The 19,720-nt window shown below is 41.3% G+C and overlaps 1 protein-coding gene across 1 annotated transcript in view; it reads right to left on the minus strand.

The window, feature by feature from the left end:
* lrrc7 (leucine rich repeat containing 7) overlaps nt 1-19,720 on the minus strand; it is a 631,001-nt gene that overhangs the window by 127,897 nt on the left and 483,384 nt on the right. The window contains exons 15-16 of the mRNA XM_072273841.1: nt 6,611-6,683; nt 1,550-1,679 (exon numbers count right to left, since the gene is read on the minus strand). Coding sequence (XP_072129942.1) covers nt 1,550-1,679; nt 6,611-6,683 — 203 coding nt within the window. The remainder of the gene's footprint in view (nt 1-1,549; nt 1,680-6,610; nt 6,684-19,720) is intronic.

Consider the following 19,720-nt stretch of genomic DNA (forward strand, 5'->3'; position numbering starts at 1 on the left):
ATGCACTCTATGATCTCACCTTCAAGACTACCTTTGTCATTTATATTTGAAATTAAAATCCCAGATGATTAATATATTAGCTTTGTTACAAACCTCCAGTACACATTGCCTATTCAACAATATTGTTATCATCGTTGGGGCGGAGAGAGGACAGTGAAATGGGAGCTGGTATAAATCACTCTTACCAGTATATATTCTGTCTGTTCACCCAAATAACCGCACTTCCTCATATTCTGAGCCAAGATTCTTTCTCCCTAAATTAACCAGCCCTGACAATGCTTTCCATTCTTTAAATTTTTCTGCAATCTCATATGTACATTTATTTTGCAGCCTTCGTCATTTTACAGAGACATCTCTGTAGAGGTTATTAGATCAAGTTCAGTTCATCTGTATATCTAAATGCACTTATTCATCCTTATTATTAAACAGTAAATATCTTGTGCTTTCAGGTAATTAGCTCCTAATTTGATATTCACAATTCTTCCAGCCCTTCTTTGCTGCTGCACCATTAATTTTATACGTTATGTCTTTTCACTTGTGTACCTTACTCATACTGCTGCATTGCACTATTACTTGTCCTTCCTCTTTACACTCCTGCATTTCCCCACACTTAAAACAAATAGTTGGGGGTGTGCGGTGGTGGAGAAGGTGGTTCAAGTCCATTATTGCAGCCCTAGTTATTCAGTGTGACAGGTCAGTGATCAGAGCCCATGCCAAAAAAACAGTTCTCTCTTTCCCCAGGACTGGAGTCAGTGCTCTTTGAATTGAAACATCTCGACTAAAAATGAATATTCATAATTAGAACTCAGTTACTTTTTTATTTTTAAACTGCTGTAGAATATTGAATATGACTTAAGGAAATTTAAACGTACAATCAATATTGAAACACAGTAAATACTTGTCTGTTGAATATTTTAGACCTTATCGTATTAGGAAGCAATAAATTACTAGAAGGCCATGTTTGGCTAATCAATATGCAATGAATAAAATAAATTTATACTTTTTAAAGAGAAATGGTCAAGTGAAGAGTTAGGGTGTATAGAATTTAACACTACTCAAGAGGATGCAGACTAGATAATACAAGATACAACTTGAACCTTTAAGACCTCATGTACAGCAGAAAGGAAGGAAGACTTGGAGCAAGGAGCAGTGGGTGAAGTGATGGGATGGGGTGGTGCAAGGGACCAAAGATCTTAGATACCATTTACAATAGGAGAAGGATTTGTAATAGGAAAGTGGATCTTTGAAGTGTTAAGCAATGGGCTGTTGTCAACAAGTCTGATCAGCATCAAGTTATCAAATTCATCTTAAATATTTCAGGAATAATGGATGACTAATTGCAGGTTGTAGGCACATAATTTCTGAAGTAGCTTCTAATTAGTGACAGGAAAGTTAGAGGAGAAAACATTTGTCCTGATTTAGCCCACCTTTCACCGAACCTGCAATTTGACAAGTAATTTGCTTGTGGTTTTCATATTTTTGATGAGGGAGTTTATGTCTAATTTAAATTATAATTAAAATCACATGGTTATACCAAAAGCCACCTCACCTCTCTGGGCAATTCTACCAGGAAATTTTCATCAGCTGCAAAGGTTCGGAGGCTGTGCAAGTATCCAATAGTGTGGGGAAGTGTTTCAAGTTCATTACAGCTGCAGTCAAACTCCTCCAAAACAGAAAGACTGGTAAAGAGAAGAAAGCATAGTTAATCTACTTTTGAAATCCATTGTGACTTCAGAATCTAAATTATTAAAACATTAATAAAGTATGGTTTCTATTTTTGGCAAAATAGCTAATCTAGGTGCAAATTGAAAACTATCAAGTTTCTGCTTACATTTATTGCATATTGTCAAATATAAACTTTGTCATGGATAATTAGAAATTCTTTTAAATATATCAGGGAAAATCTTTCAGGTTTTAACAGTTCATTTTAATTAATAGAGCTAAAAATAGCTTAGCACAAAAATATTATTTTTGATTACAATATCTAATATTTTAAGTGATTTCAAATAACCAGAAAAATTTCACTAAACTGTGCAGAGTCATACATTCATTGAATAATGTCATAGGGGCTGGAAATAGACATGTCTACCTGCTGAGACCAGAAACAGGCCCTTCTGCCACTGACCATATCACATCCAGTTACATTAATCCTAATTCTATTTTTAATACAATTCTGAATATTTGTATCATAGTCAACTTCTTAAGTTAAGAAACTTTATCGAAAAACTTTTAAAATTACAAGTCCCCTTATGTCCAAAGGAACCAGCTTAAACTTTAAAATGGATTTGAATCATTCAAACTATAATTAAAAGGAACTCCTGAAGGTAACTAATTTGATCTGCAAACATCATTAATATTGTGGTCGCTGCCTGATTCTAATTTGTTTTAGATTTTTGAAAACTCTATTCACTTACACTTGCTTGAAATTACATAATGTTTTGTATTGGCTTGACAGATTTCAGAAACAAAGAGGAAAAGTACAGCATAGTAGAAATCCTATCCTTCTGCTATGCAATGGGATTTGTCTCACTAAAGTTTAAGTCAATGCTCAATTTATTTCCACACCACTTGAGGATCAAATCTGAAGATCTAAGATCTACATGAATAGCAATTTAAGCCAAATCCTTAAATATTAATATTGCATAACTGAGCTGGAATACTGAGGTCAAGTACTTTTCCACCTTCACGTATTTAATCCAAGGGCCTTTTAATTATACTTGAGACAATTCTCCATAAGAACATAAGACATTGGAGTAGGATTAGGCCATTCGGCTCATTTAGTCTGCTCCACCATTTCATAATGGGTGATCTGTTACCCTGTCAACCCCATTCTCCTTCCTTCTCCCCATATCCCCTCACATCCTAACTAATCAAGAATCGATCAGACTCCACCTTCAATACACGAAGTGACCTGGTCTCCACAGCTGCTTGTGCCAAAGAGTTCCACAGAGTCACCATCCTCTGACTAAAGAAATTCCTCATCCCTGTTCTAAATGGACCTCCCACTATTTTGAGACTGTGCCCTTTGGTCCTAGACTCCTCCACCAAATGAGGCATCCTCCTCCTCACATTCGCTCCATCAAGGCCTTTCAACATTCGATAGGTTTCAATGAGAATCCCCCTCATTCTTCTGAATTCCAGCACATACAGACCCAGAGCCTTCAATCACTGCTCATATGAGAACTCTTTCGTTCCCATGAACCTCCTTTGAATCCTCTCCAATGTCAGCACATCCTTTCTTAAATAAAGGGCTCAAAATTGCTCAAAATTGCCTGGTGCACCATCAGCATTACACCTTTGCTTTTATATTCTAGTCCTCTTGAAATGAGTTTTTCATTGCAGTTGCCTTCCTCACCACCAACTCAACCTGCAAATTAACCTCGCAAACACGAGGAAATCTACAGATGCTGGAAATTCAAGCAACACACACAAAATGCTGGTGGAACGCAGCAGGCCAGGCAGCATCTATAGGAAGAGGTACAGTCGATGTTTCGGGCGGAGGCCCTTCGTCCTAAGGGTCTTGGCCCGAAACGTCAACTGTACCTCTTCCTATAGATGCTGCCTGTCCTGCTGCGTTCCACCAGCATTTTAGGTGTGCTGCAAGTTAACCTAAACGGAATGCCCTTTTAGAAAATAGTCTATGCTTTTATTCCTTCTACCAAAGTGCATGACCAGACCCTTCCCTAGACTATATTTCATCTGCCACCTCTTTGCCCATTCTCCTAATTTGTCTAAGTCCTTCTGCAATCCTTGCTTTTATATTCTAGTCCTCTTGAAATGAATGCTAACATTGCAGTTGCTTTCTTCACCACCGACTCAACCTGCAAATTAATCTTTAGGGTCTTCTGCACAAGGGCTCCCAAGTCCCTTTGCATCTCAGATTTTTGGATTTTCTCCCCATTTAGAAAATAGTTTGCATATTTATTCCTTCTACCAAAGTGCATGACCATGCATTTTCCAACATTGTATTTCAGTTGCCACTTTCTTGCCCATTCTCCTAATCTGTCTAAATCCTATTCAACCTTCCTGTTTCCTCAACACTACCGGCCCCTCCACCAATCTTCATATCATCTGCAAACTTGGCCATAAGGCCAGCAATTCTGTCATCCAAATCATTGACACACGACATAAAAAGAAGCAGTCCCAAATTATGGAACACCACAAGTCACCAGCAGCCGATCTAAAAAGGATCTCTTTATTCCCACTCTTTGCCTCCTGCCAATTAGCCAATGCTCTATCTTTCCTGTAATATCATGGGCTCATATCTTTTTTAGCAGTATCATGTGCAGCACCTTGTGAATGGCCTTTTGAAAATCCAATTACACAAAATACACTGATTCTCCTTTGTCTATCTGGCTGGTTATTTTTTCAAATGAATTCCAATAGATTTTTCAAGCAAGATTTTCTCTTAAAGGAGCCATGCTGACTTTGGCCTATTTTGTCATGTGCCTCCAAGTACCATGAAACCTCATCCTTAACAATCAATTCCAATATCTTGTCAACCACTGAAATTAGGCTAACTGGCCTATAATTTCTGTTCTTCTGCCTTCCTCCCTTCTTGAAGAGTGAAAGAGATTCATAATTTTCCAGTCCTCTGGGACCATGCCAGAATCTGTTGATTCATGAAAGATCACCACAATTGCTTCAGCTACCATCCCCTTAGTAATAGCAACTGCACTCACTTCTGGTCCTTGACACTCTTGAACTTCTGGTATACTACTAGTGTTTTCCACAGTGAGGACTGATGCAAAATACTTATTCAGTTTGTTCACCATTTCCTTGTCTCCCGCCACCACGTTATTATCTTTCTAGCATCATCTTCCAGCAGTCCAATATCTACTCTTACCTCTCTTTTACTCTTTATATATCTGAAAAAAAGAGTGGTATCATTTTTGATATTATTGGCTGGCTTACTTTCATATTTCATCTTTCCCCCCTTATGTTTTTTTCAGTTGCCTTTTGCTGATTTTTAAAATCTCCCAATCCACTAATTTCCCACTAATATTTGCTCTATTATGTGCCCTTTCTTTTGATTTTATGTTGGCTTTGACTTCCCTTGTTAGCCATGCTTTTAGAATATTCTCTCTTCTTCGGGATGTGTCTATCCTGCGCTTTCCAAATTGCTCCCAGAAACTCCAGCTATTTCTGCTCTGCCATCTCCCTGCTAGTGTCCCCTTCCAATCAATTTTGACCAGTTCCTCTTTCATGCCTCTGTAATTCCCTTTACTCCATTACAATACTGATACATCTGACTTTAGCTTCTCTGTCGCAAACTGCAGGGTGAATTCTATTATAGTATGATCACTACCTCCTAAGGGTTCCTTTATCTTAGGCTCCCTATTCATATTCAGTTCATTACATAACACCCAATCCATAATTGCTGATCCCTTAGTGGGCTCAATGACAAGCAGCTCCAAAAAGCCAACTTGGAGGCATTTAATAAAGTCTCTCTCCTGGGATCCAGCATCAACTTAATTTTCCCAAACTACCTGCTTATTGAAAACCCCCATGACTAACGTATGACTGCATTTTTGATGTTTTATCTGTCACCAGGCTGTAATTTGTAGACCACATCCTGGCTACCGTTCAGAGGCCTGTAAATAACTCTCATCAGGGTCTTCTTATCCTTGCAGTTTCTTAACTCTACCCACAAGAATTCTACATCTTCTGATCCTATGTCACCTCTTTCTAAAGAAATAATTTCATTTTTTTTTAACCAGAAGAGCCGCTCTTCCTCCTCTGCCTACCTCCCTGTCCTTTTGATAGTGTATCTTGGATATTAAGCAGCCAACTACAACTGTCTTTCAGCCATGACTCCATGATACCCACATCATACCTTCCAATCTCTACCTGCATTACAAGATTATCTACCTTTTCTCATATACTGTGTACATTCAAATATAACACCTTCAGTCCTATATCTGTCACCATTTTCAATTTTGTTCCCCTTTTACACTGCAATCCATCCCACTGACTGCTATTTTGCCCTATCATCTGCCTGCCCTTAATGATAGTCTCACTATACACTACCTCTGCTTGTAAACCAACATCCCTATAATCAGCTCTATCACTTTGGTTCCTGTCCTGATGCCAAATTAATTTAAACCTTCCCCAACAGTTCTAGCAAGCCTGCCTGAAAGGATATTGGTTCCCCTCAGGATCAAGTGCAGCCCGTCCCTTTTGTACAGGTCATACCTTCCCCAGAAGAGAACACAATGACCAAAACATCGGAAGCCCTGCCCTCTACAGCAGTTCGTCAGCCACGCAGTCATCTGCCAAACCATCCGATTCTTCCCCTCACTGGTGCATGCACAGACAGCAATCCAGGGATTGTTACTTCGGAGGTCCTGCTTTTCAGCTTTCTACCTAGCCCTCCTACATTCTCTCTTTATGACCTCCTCTCTTTTACTTCCTAAATTATTGGTACCAATATATGCCAAGACATCTGTCTGCTCACTCTCCCGCTTTAGAATGTCATGGACATGATTCTCAATAATTAACTATTGACATATTAATTATAGATAATTAAAAATAAATAATAAAAGATGAACACAGTGAACATTCGCAGAATATTTGGCTTTAGGGCACCACAACAAAGCCTACTACTTACCCTCCAATTGTGTTGGGCAAAACATTTAGCTGGTTGTCATCGACCTTCAGTGTTGTTAGTTTTTTCAATAATCCTTATAAGTAGAAAAGATGAGAATTCAATATTCCATAAAAGACAACCAAGTTCATAATCAGTTAAGTCCACAGAATATATACCTAATAAGGCTGAGCAATATAATATTAATACATTGATTTTTGCTCTGCAACAGCCATGCATTCTAATCCATTGATCAACGTTTTTTAAAATAAAACATCAAACAAACTTTTTGATGTTCTGCTCAAAATTGGGAAGAACATGAATGCTCCTCAACTTTACTGAGAAGTTAAGCTGACCTTTTCAGACTAGTCTTGGTTCATCATGCTATTCAATTACAATTTTAATGTTCATTTTGAGTATGGAACACTTGATCAGGTTGATGCCTCTCTATGAAGATATAGCATTGCCGTGGGTACATATATTGGCTATTCTTTACTGAGACAACCCAGGGGGAGCCTATGTAGATAAGGGCGTAGTGATTCACAACCACACCAAAAGAATGAAGTTGAGAAAAGAGGCAATGTATTCTGCACACCAAGGCTCCTGAATCAGAGATGAAAAGGTGAAAACTAGACACAGTCAAAAATCACCACTAGAATTGTTTCCCTTCCAACAGCTATGCAAAATAAAATGAAATTCTAGGAACTCATTTAACTCAACACAACTCAAAACATATATCACATATCCAAACACAACATCTGAACTATTGTAATCATTTCACAGTAGGCTTTTGGCATTAATATTCTCCTTTCTCCTGCAAGATCAAGTGACTTATACCAGACGATTGTCCCAATTAACCACAGGGAAACACTTCATATCTCAAAGCTTCATGAGGCTGAAAAGCAGCTTCATCTTCATTGTAATCATTGGGTGCAATTTCAAAAGAAAAAGAGACTGTCACAGAATAGTAAATAGCTCTTTGTGGATGCAATGAGCAAGGTGGTTAAAGGATGGATACCCAAAAGACAATTGATAACATGTTACATGAATGCTTACTGCATGATAAGGAGCTGATAATGTTGGTGGCTGCAGATACAGAATTGGCTAACCAACAGAAAATAGAGAACAGAGATAAATGGGACCTATTTATATAGGTCAGCTATATAAGACCTTAGTTAGACCCCAGTTGGAGTACTGTGTTCAGTTCTGGCCACCTCACTACAGGAAGGATGTGGATACTATAGAGTGCAGAAGAGATTTATAAGGATATTGCCTGGATTAGAGAGCATGCCTTCTGAGAATAGGTTGAGTGAACTTGGTGACAGAGGATGAGAGGTGACCTGATGAGAGGCATTGAACTTTCCTCCCCAGAGGTTTTTTCCCCAGGGCTGAAATGGCTAACACATAGTTTTAAGGTGCTTGGAAGTAGGTATAGAGCAGATGTTTTTCACACAGAGAGTGGTGGGTGTGCGGATAGCACTGTCAGTGAAGGCGGTAGAGGCAGATACAACAGGGTCTTTTAAGAGACTCTTAGATAGGTATATGGAGCTTAGAAAAATAGAGGGCAATGCGGTAGTGAAATTTTAGGCAGGTGCTAGATTAGTTTACATGGTCGGCACAACATAGTGGGCAGAAGGGCCTGTAATGTGCTGTAGATTTCTATGTTTCTATGTATCACGTTAGTAAGCAGTTGCCAGTGTGATGCACAGAAACTGAAGTTGTGAGCTTCAATTATTTACGACATAACTGCTTTAGATGAATGGGTCTATTGAATTGTCACTTGATCTTATGATGATGCAATGACAGATGCATCATTTTTAGGAGGTGATAAAAAGTCTGTAGAGAGATAATATGTTCAGTAAATGAGAAAAAAATGGCAAAACGAAATTCTCCATTTGATATGAAGGAAAGGAAAGTGACAGGATAAATGTAGAGAGGATATTTCCCACTGCGGGGATTCTGAAATTAAGTCACATAGTTCCATAATAAAATATAACTATTCTTCCAGAGGTTTGTGTCATAGAGTTATAAAGAAATACAGGCTCTTTGGCTCAATGACTCCATGCTGATGACAATGCCTCCTGTTCTCCTTCCCACCCCCAGGTAGTCCCAATTTCCTGCATTTTGCCCACATTCCTCTAAACCCCACCCCTCCATGTACCTACCCGAGGGTTTCTTAAATGACACTATTGTACCTGCCTCAATCATTTCCTCTGGCAGCTCATTCCAACGACTCACCACACTCTGTGTGAAAAAGTTGCCCCTCAGGTCCTTTTATATCTCTGCTCTCTCTCCCTCAACCAATGCCCTACCCAATAGGAAAGACTGTTACCACCCACTTTACCTTTGCCGCAGATAGTTTTAAACACTTTTATATGGTTGTCCCTCATTCCCCTATGTTCCAAGGAATAAAGAACTAGCCTGGCCAACCTCTCCCAATAACTCAGGCCTTCCAATCCCTGAATCTTCCTCATAAAGCTCTCTGCTCTTTTAGGAGTTTAAACACACCATAGGCTGACCAAAACTGTACACAGTACTCCAAGTGTGACCTCACTAACAACTTGTACAACTGCACCCTAATGTTCTAGCTCCTGTACTCAACACCCTGACTGATGAAAGCCAGTATACTAAAAGACGTTTGCACCACCCTGTCTAACTGTGATGCTGCTTTCAACAGGCTATGCACTTGTACTCCTATGTCCCTCTATACCCACTGCATTCCCTAGTGCCCAACTAACCAAATGCATGAGCTTGCACTTCGGCTATGACCATGGATGTAGGAGTAAAATTAGGCTATTGGCTCATCGTGTCTACTCCACTATTCAGCACAGGTGATTTACTATCCTTCTCAACTCCATTCTCCTGCCTTCTTCCCATAATCTTTGATGCCCTGATTAATCAAGAACCAATCAACCGCTACCTTAAATATACCCAGGGAATTGGCCTGCACAGCCACCTGTAGCAATGGATTCCATAAATTCACCACCTTCTGGCTAAGGAAATTTTTCCTCATCTCTGTTCTAAATTCTGAGGCAGTGCCCTCTGGTCCTAGCCTCCCCCATTATAGGAAACATCCTCTCCTCATACACTCTATCTAGGCCTTCCAATATTCAATAGGTTTCAATGAGATGCCCCCTCATTCTTCTAAACACCGGCATTGTACAGGCCCAGAGAAATCAAGTACTCCTCAAACATTAACCCTTTCATTCCTGAGATAATTCGCATGAGCCTCCTCTGGACTCCCTCCAATGCCAGCACAGCTTTTCTTAGATAAGGGGCTCAAAACTGCTCACACTACTCCGTGCTGTCCGACCAATGCCTTATAAAGCCTCAGCATTAAATCCTTGTTATTGTATTCTTGTCTTTTTGAATGAATGCGAATATCTCATTTGCTTTCCTTATCACCCATTCAACTTGCAAGTTAACCTTTAGGGAATCCTACACAAGGGCTCATAAATCCTTTTGCACCTCTGATTTTTGAATTATCTCCCCATTTAGAAAAGGTCCATGCCTTTATTCCTTCTGCCAAAATGCATGACCATGTACTTTCCTACACTGTATTCCGTTTTCCACTTCTTTGCCTGTTGCCCCCAATCTGTCTAAGTCCTTCTGCAGACACCCTGCTTCCTGAACACTACCTGCCCCTCCACCTATCTCCATATCATCCACAAACTTGGCCACAAAGCCAACAATTCCTTCATCCAAGTCATTGAAATATAACATGAAAAACAGTCTCAACAGTAACCCTTGCGGAACACTGCTAGTCACTGGCAGCCAACCAAAAAAGGACCCCCTTATCCTGCCCATCGGCCAATCTTCTATCCATGCTAGTACCTTTCCCATAGTACCAGCAGCCTCATGTGCAACACCTTGTCAAGTTCCTTCTGAAAATCCATAGAAATGACTTCCACTGACTCTCCTTTGTCTATCCTGCCTATTATTTTGTCAAAGAATTCCAACAGATTTGTCCCTTTAAGGAAACGATTCTGACTCTGGCCTATTTTATAATGTGCCTCCAAGAAATCCAAAACCTTGTCCTTAATAACAGACTCCATTTTTCCAACTAACCTTCTGCCTCACTCCTCTCTTAAAGAGTAGAGTGACATTTGCAATTTTCCAGTCCTCAGGAACCATTGCAGAATCTAGTGATTATTGAAATATCATTTCTAATGCCTCAACAATCTCTTCAGCTACCTCTTTCAGAACCCTGGGGTATAGTCTATCTGGTCCAGGCAACTTAACTATCTTCACAATTTTCAGCTTCCCAAGTACCTTCTTCTTAGAAATAGGAATGACACTCACCTCTGCCCCCTGACCTCTAGCATTTCTGGTATCCTGCTAATGCTTTCCGCAGTGATGAGAAATGCAAAATACTTTTTCGGTTCGTCAGTCATTTCTTTGTCCTCCGTTACTAACTCTCCAGTGTTATTTTCCAGCGGTCTGATATCGACTCTCATCTTTCTTTTACTCCTTATAGATCTGAAAAAATATTTTGTCTGCTCTTTTATATTATTGGCAAGCTTCCCTTCGTATTTCATCTTTCCTATCTTTATGGCTTTTTAAGGTCTTTTATGGCTCTTATTGGTACTAAAATCTGTTTCCTACACCTCAGTCGACTTCCCTAAATATCTCACCCTAAACCTATGCTCCCTAGCTTTGCACTGCTCCAATTCTGATGCTAATGATAAAGCAAGCACTTCTGCAGGAGCCTCTAAAATTTTTTCTCTAACTGTCCTCTCCACCATTGAGCACATCTACATAGAGCGCTATCCCAAGAAAGCAGCATCCATGATAGGGACCCCCACTATCCAGGTCATGCTCTCTTCTCGCTGCTACCATCAGGAAGAAGGCACAGTTATTACCCCTCAACCATCAGGCTCTTGAACCGGTGGAACAACTTCACTCAACTTCATGTGTCCCATCACTGAACTGTTCCCAAAACCAGTGGACTCACTTTCAAGGACTCTTCATCTCATGTTCTTGATATTTATTGTTTATTTATTTATAATGACTATTTTCTTCTGTATTTGCACAACTTGCTGTCTTTTACACATTGTGTGGTTGTCCATCCTGTTAGTGGAGTCATTCATTCATTCTATTGTGGTCTTGGATTTACTGAATATGCCTGCCGGTAAACAAACCTCAGTGTTGTTATGTGGTGACATACATGTACTTTGACAATAAATTCACCTTGAACTTTGAACAAATCCTGAGGATGCCCTTGGTCAGGACCTGGGGATTTACCCACTTGAATGCGCTGTAAGGCTGCAAATACCTCCTCCCTGGTAATATGAATTTTCTCCAAAACATCACCACTTGTTTTCCTTATCTCATGAGCAACCATGGTTTTTCTCCTCAGTACACATCAAAGAGAAATATTCATTAATAATCCTACCCATCTCCCGCAGCTCAAGACATGGACAACCCAGCTGATCTCTAAGGGGACCTACTCTCAACTTAGGCCTCCTTTTACTCTTAATGCATCTATAGAACCTCTTGATATTTTCTGTAAACTTGCCTACCAGGTCCAAACGATATCCTCTCTTTGCCCTTCTGACTTCCTTCTTGAGTGAGTTCTTAATCATTTTACAGTCATCAAGGGATTCACTCATTCCTGACTACTTCCTTCTTTTCCTCAACAGAGCCTAAATATCTGTCAGTCTGCTTTCTCTAAACTTGCCAGATTTACTCTTCACCCTCACAGGAACATGCTGCTCAGACTCTTAATAGCATACTGTTGAGCGTCCCCCACATGCCATGCATTCCTTTCCCTTCAGGTAGCCTTATCCAATTGAACTTTGCTAAATTCTGCTTAAATCCCCCGCTCCAGTTTACGGCTCTAACCTGTGGACTTGTCCTATCTTTTTCCATTACTGTCCTAAAACTAATAAATTATGGTCACTCGAGCTAAAGTGCTCCCTGACTTGCCCTGCCTCGCTCACCTAAGAAGAGGTCCAGTATTGCATCCTCCTGAGTTAGGCCCTCTGCCATTGAAGAGTGTTCAGAGGAAGTTCACAAGGATGATTCTGGGAATGAAAAGATTATCATATGAAGAACGTTTGATGGATCTAGGCCTGTACTTGCTAGAAGAATGTGGGGGGTGGTGAGGAGTTGCCTATGAGATAGTTTTTTAGAGTAGCTTGCGCTGGAGCCTATCAGGCTCTTAGAAAGGGTGTTGTGTAATAACTGAGATCTTATTAGGGAGTTTAACATAAAGGAACCCTTAGGAGACAGTGATCATAATATGATTGAATTCATACTGCAGTTTGAGAGGGAGAAGCACAAGTCGCATGTATTAGTATCACAATGGAATAAAGGGAATTACAGAGGCATGAGAGAGGAGCTCCAGGTGAATTGGAGGAGGATACTGGCGGAGATGATGGCAGAGCAAAGATGGCTGAAATTTCTGGGAGCAGTTCACAAGGCACAGCATAGATATGTCCCACAGAAGAAGCAGTTCTCAAATGGCAGGAGTAGGCAAGATGACTGACAAGGGAAGTTGAGAACTGCATAAAAGCCAAGGAAAGTGCATATAAGATGGCAAAAGTGAGCGGAAAGTTGGATGACTGGGAAGCTTTTAAAATCCACTAAAAGGTAACTAAAAAAAATCTATAAGTAGGGAAAAGGTGAAACGTGGGAGCAAACTAACCGATACTACAAAGCAGGATACTAAAAGATTTTTCAATTATATGAAGAGTAAAAGGGAGGTGAGAATCCATATTGGACAACTGGAAAATGATGCTGGAGAGGTAGTAATGGGGGACAAAGAAATGGCAGATGAACTTAATGAGTACTTTTCATCAGTCTTCACTGTGGAAGAAATTGGCAGTGTGCTGGAGGTCCAAAAGTGTCATGGAGCAGGAGTGAGTACCACTGCTATTACAAAGGAAAAAGTGCTAGGCAAACTCAAGGGTGGATATGTCACCTGAACCAGATGGACTTCATTTCAGAGTCCTGAGAGAGGTTGCTAAAGTGACAATGGATGCATTGATCATGATCTTCCAAGAATCACTTTATTCTGGCATGATCCCAGAGGACTAGAAAATTGAAAATGTCACCCCACTCTTTAAAAAGGGAGGAAGGCATAAGAAAGGAAATTATGGGCCAGTTAGCCTCACCTCAGTGGTTGGGAAAGTGTTATGAAGGATGAGGTTTTGAGGTACTTGGAGACTAATGATAAAATAAATCAAAGTCAGCATGGTTTCTGTAAAGGGAAATCTTGCTTGACAAATCTGTTAGAATTTTTTGAGGAAGTGAGGAGAGGAAAAAAGGAGAGGCATTTACTTAGATTTTCAGAAGGCATTTGATAAGGTGCCACACAAGGGGCTGCTTAACAAGATCCAATGGCATTACATGAAGGATACTGGCATGGATAGAGGAATGGCAAACAGGTAGGAAGCAGCGAGCGGGAATAAAGGGAGCCTTTTCCGGTAGGTGGCCAGTGCCTAGTGGTTTTCCCAGGGGTCAATTTTGGGACCGCTACTTTTCACGTTGTTTGTCGGTGACTTAGATAATGGAATTCGTGGCTTTGTGGCAAAGTTTGTGGATGATATGAAGACAGGTAGAGGGGTAGGTAGTGCTGAGGAAGCAATGTGATTGCAGCAGGACCAAGACAAATTGGAAGAAAGGGCAAAAAAGTAGCGGATGGAATACCGTGTTGGGAAATGTATGATAATACACTTTGGTAAAAGGAATGATAGTGCAGATAATTATCTAAAAGGGAAGAAAATTCAAACATCAGACTCCCAGAAGGTTAATTTATAGGTTGAGTCTGTGGTAAAGGTGACAAATGCAATGTTGGCATTTACTTCAAGGAGAATAGAATATAAAAGCAAGGAAATAATGCTGAGGCTTTATAAGACACAAGTCAGGTTGTATTTGGAGTGCTGTTAACACCTTTGGGCCCCATATATCAGAAAAGGTGTGCTGGCATCGGAGAGTATTCAGAGGAGGTTCACAAGGATGACTCCAGGAATGAAAGGGTTATCATATAGAAAACCTACAGCACAATACAGGCCCTTCAGCCCACAAAGTTGAGCCGAACCTTAGAAATTACTAGGGTTACCCATAGCTCTCTATTTTTTTAAGCTCCATGTACCTATCCAAAAGTCTCTTAAAAGACCCTATCGCATCCGCCTCCACCACCGTTGCCGGCAGCCCATTCCATGCATTCACCACTCTCTGAGTAAAAAACTTACCCCTGACATCTCCTCTGTACCTACTCCCCAGTACCTTTAACCTGTGCCCACTTGTGGCAGCCATTTCAGCCCTGGGAAAACGCCTCTGACTATCCACACGATCAATGCTTCTCATCATCTTATACACTCTATCAGGTCACCTCTCATCCTCCGTCACTCCAAGGAGAAAAGACCGAGTTCACTCAACCTGTTTTCAAAAGGCATGCTCCCCAATCCAGGCAACATCCTTGTAAATCTCCTCTGCACCCTTTCTATGGTTTCCACATCCTTCCTGTAGTGAGGTGACCAGAACTGAGCGCAGTACTCCAAGTGGGGTCTGACCAGGGTCCTATATCATTGCAGCATTACCTCTCGGCCCCTAAACTCACTCCCACGATTAATGAAGGCCAATGCACTGTATGCGTTCTTAACCACAGAGTCAACCTGCGCAGCTGCTTTGAGCGTCCGATGGACTAGGACCCCAAGACCCCTCTGATCCTCCACACTGCCAAGAGTCTTACCATTAATACTATATTCTGCCATTATATATGACCTACCAAAATGAACCACTTCACACTTACCTGGGTTGAACTCCATCTGCCACTTCTCAGCCCAGTTTTGCATCCCATCAACGTCCCGCTGAAACCTCTGACAGCCCTCCACACTATCCACAACACCCTTCCTTTGTGTCATCAGCAAACTTACTAACCCATCCCTCCACTTCCTCATCCAGGTCATTTATAAAAATCACGAAGAGTAAGGGTCCCAGAACAGGTCCCTGAGGCACACCACTGGTCACTGACCTCCATGCAGAATATGACTCGTCTACAACCACTCACTGTACTCACTGGAATTTAGAAGAATGAGGGGGGAAATCACATTGAAACCTTTTGAATGTTGAAAGGCCAAGAGAGAGTAGATGTGGAAAGGATGTATCCCATGGTTGGGGGAGTCTAGGACAAGAGGGCACAGCCTTAGGATAGAGGGGTGTCCATTTAAAACAGAGATGCAGAGTAATTTCTTTAGCCAGAGAGTGGTGAATTTGTGGAATTTGTTACCACAGGCAGCTGTGGAGCCAAGTTATTGGGTGTATTTAAGGCAGATATTGATAAGTTCTTCATTGGCTATGGCATCAAAGGTTACAGGTAAAAGGCTGGGGTTTGGGGCTAAGGAGGGGGTAAAAGGATCAACCATGATTGAATGGTGGAGCAGACTCGATGGGCTAAATTGCCAAATTTTGCTCCTCTGTTTTACGGTCTTATGGTCTGTATATTGACTCAGGAAGCTTTCCAGGACAAATATCATAAATTCCACCCACCCAGGCCCTTTAAAGCTCTGGGTGGCCCAGTGACTACCAGAAAAATTGAAATATATTAGATTCCAACTATGAGCAATTTTTCTACACACTTGCTCCTCAGGTTCCCACTGACTATTGGGAGGTCTATGATACAGCCCCAATAGAGTGACCCTCCCCTTCTTGTTTCTAAGATCTATCCATATGGCCTCACTGGACAAATTCCCAAGAAAGACATCTTTAAGTACTGCTGTTACATCTTCCTTATCAAAAAGGCAACATGCACTCCCCGTTTACCAGTATATCTGTCATGGTTGAAGTATCTGTAACCCGGAACAGTGGGTTGCCAGTCGTGCCTTTCTTTCAGCCATATTTCAGTTATGGCTATAACAAGCCAGTTCCCATAGCCAAACCACACGCTTGGTTCAGCTGCCTTGCCTGTTGAGCTACTTGCTTTAAAATAAATGCAGTTTAACTGAGTATTCTTTTCCTTCCCATTACTGTGCCCCTGCTGAGTGAGTTCAGGTTGCTTTACTTTATGACTTGCCTCTACTCAGAGCATCACACCCTGCCAATTTAGTTTAAATCCTCTGAGGTAGCACTAGCAGATCTTCTTGGAAGGATATTGGCCCTTCTCTGGTTCAAGTGCAGCACGTCTCACATGTACAGATTCAACCTGTCCCAGAAGAAATCCAAGCAAACCTGAATCCCTGCCCTTGGCACCAACCCCTCAAACACGCATTCATCTGGCCTGTTGATGTCTAACCATGCTAGCAGGGTGCACTAGGAGTAATCTGGAAATTACTACCTGTGAATTTTTTTTTTAATCCAGCGAACTGTGGAGCTTGCCTAATTGGCAAAGTGGAATCAACTATATAAGTTAACAAATTTCACAATACATACCGGTGTGAAAACCTGATTCTGACATTTGTGAAAAATGGACCAGGAAATGGAATTGAAGTCCTAATCAGAACAACCATAATCTTGTTGAATGGCAGAGTAGAGTTGGGCAATTGTATGCTCTGCTCCTGTATTTTATATATGCAAGTATCTCCAGGACCCTTGGCAGGTCTTCTTGCTTCATAGTAATGAAAGTTTTCTCTCTGTGTGCTTCTCTCTTTGAACATTCCTCTTAGCAGCACTGTGCAGTCATTCACACCGTGCAGAGTTCAAGTAGATATCATCTACCCAGCGGCACACAACCGTTGCAACACCTGTTAATGAGCTGTTCTTCATGCAGGAGGACTTGGAGGAAAACATCACATTATTGTGCCTAATATTACTAATCATCAGTTCAAATTAGTACAACACATGGGCTCAACAAACACACATCTCATAAGGAGGGAAACCAGAATCTGCTAGCCAAGTCAGAGGGATAGGAAAGCTACGATGCCAGCTGCCTGCATGGAGACTGCTGTTCATTTCGGTTCCAAAGGTCTCTAATAGGATATTGCAAATGCCTGGCTTTGCGTCTAGCTGTCCTTGTTGGCACTCTCCAAGGTGCAGCACAGTGGCATAGCAGGTGGTATTGCTGCCACACAGCTACAGTGACCTGGGTTCAATCCTGGCCTCCCTTGCTAAGTGCAATTGCAATTTGTGTGTACTCCCAGTTAACTCATGGGTTTCCAATGCAAGTTCCCGTTTCCTCCCACATACCCAAGATGAGCCGGTTGGTAGCTGTATTGATTGCTGTAATTTACTGCTGGTGGGCGGTGGATGACTCAGGGTGGAGCTGACATGAGAGAATACATTGCCACAAAATCAATTTAGTAATTGGCAGGCCTACTGTGTGAGTTGGCCTATATTCAATGGGCAAAACAGCCTATATTGTAAGGAAATATGATATGAAGTAACTTGGTGGGAATGCTTCTCTGGACTTTATACAGAAAAACCACAATGGAAGTGGGGCACATCTCTATGCTCGCACACGTGACACTCCCGAAGTGCAGCAGCTGAAAGCTCTGCTTCCTTTGAGGCTCAAGAGAAGAAAATCTATTGTCCTCATATCTCGGTAGTCTCAGGCCCTTGAAAACAGTGCTCACTCAGAGGCAGTTGGCTGTTGTTTTGGAAATAGGAACCCACAGCTGTTGTGTTGGAGCAAACTGCTTCCATGTAGAATTGGTATTGGTCAGGAGGCACTGAAAGCTGATAACAGCCCAGTTCCACAAGAGTGTTGATGGCACTGTGGACCTAGAAGCTGCTGTTCTTTTGCAGTACCTTATTTCTCCTCATTTGACTGCTCATCACAACATTGCATGTGCTCATCACGCCATTGCACACGCTCACTGCCAGCAATTCATGACTCTTTTGGATGCCTGCCTTGAAGCTCCAGCTCAGGCAGCACACTCAGTGAGATAATCTCAGAAGCACCCTTGGCGAAGAAGTAATAAGAAAAGTAATGACAGAACACTTCACCCAGTGTTGTATGTTGAGGGGGGGAGGGGGTATGTGTTACACTTGACTAAGAGAAGGACCATTATCCTTGCAAGAAAATTTTCTAGTGCTACATGGGAGGGTTTAAACTAACTTCACTTTAGGCTACGTCCACACTACACCGGATAATTTTGAAAACACTGGTTTCGAGTAAAAACGATAGGCGTCCACACTAAGCGTTTTTCAAAATATCTCCATCCACATTAGACGGATATTTGGGCGAATCTCCTCCTACTGGGCATGTGCAGGACATACAGAAAACAAGTGAAGAGGAAACGGTATACTTGGTGCGTGTTTGTCCAGTTACAGACTAGAAAAACTTGAAAGGAATTGCTCTTGGCTCTCGTGCAGGAGAACTTAAAACAAAAAAAAACAAATACTGGAGTGTATGGAGGCAACCGACAGGGAGTTCATGGACAGTATGACCCAGCTGACGACGAACATTGAAAAACTGACTAACTCTGTTTCATTAATAAAGCACCTTGTTAAATGTATAAAACATGTCAGCATCAGTGTTATCTTGTATTTCCATACAATGTTACATTAGGCTGTTACACATCTATTGTCAGAGAAGTACTCGCATAAATAGGTAAACCACCTTCATACAAGCAAGGACAGAAAACAGGGCAAAGTGAGTATACTTATTTATTCAGTAAGCTATGGGTCAAAGTATTTGGTGAGTACATTTCTAACTCTTCTGGCTTCAGCCTCGTTGCCGTCTGTTCTGAAATTGTTAGGTTCTGCGAAGTGCAGAAACAAACATCGCTGTGATGATTGTACGCTCTAGTATCAATTCTTTGGCAACAATAAAGTAGTAATAATAAGAATAAAAATAATAAGAAGAAAACAATGAAACGCCGCACTGTCGCCATCTGTTCTGGCATGTCATGACAGCGGTTTTAAAAAGCTATGGTTACCCCGTACACACTGCAACGGATATTAGGCGTTTTCAGATTTATTCACTCTGGAGACCGTTTCTGAAAATCTCCATTTTCGGGGGCTGAAAATGCCGTTTCGGTGTGGACGGAAGGTCAAACGAAGAGAAAAAGCTTCGTTTTCAAAATTATCCGGCGTAGTGTGGACGTAGCCTTAGTTTCAGGATGATATTCCAGGAAATCTCCAATGTGCTGCAGAGCATTATCATTCCGGACCAGTATAACTATTGTCAGCTACTTCAGTCCATTCATGTCTACCTATTCCTCTCAACTTTTCACTTCAAGTCTAAAGCCC

This window comes from Mobula birostris, chromosome 12 (genome assembly GCF_030028105.1).
Source record: "Mobula birostris isolate sMobBir1 chromosome 12, sMobBir1.hap1, whole genome shotgun sequence".
Taxonomy (NCBI): domain Eukaryota; kingdom Metazoa; phylum Chordata; class Chondrichthyes; order Myliobatiformes; family Myliobatidae; genus Mobula; species Mobula birostris.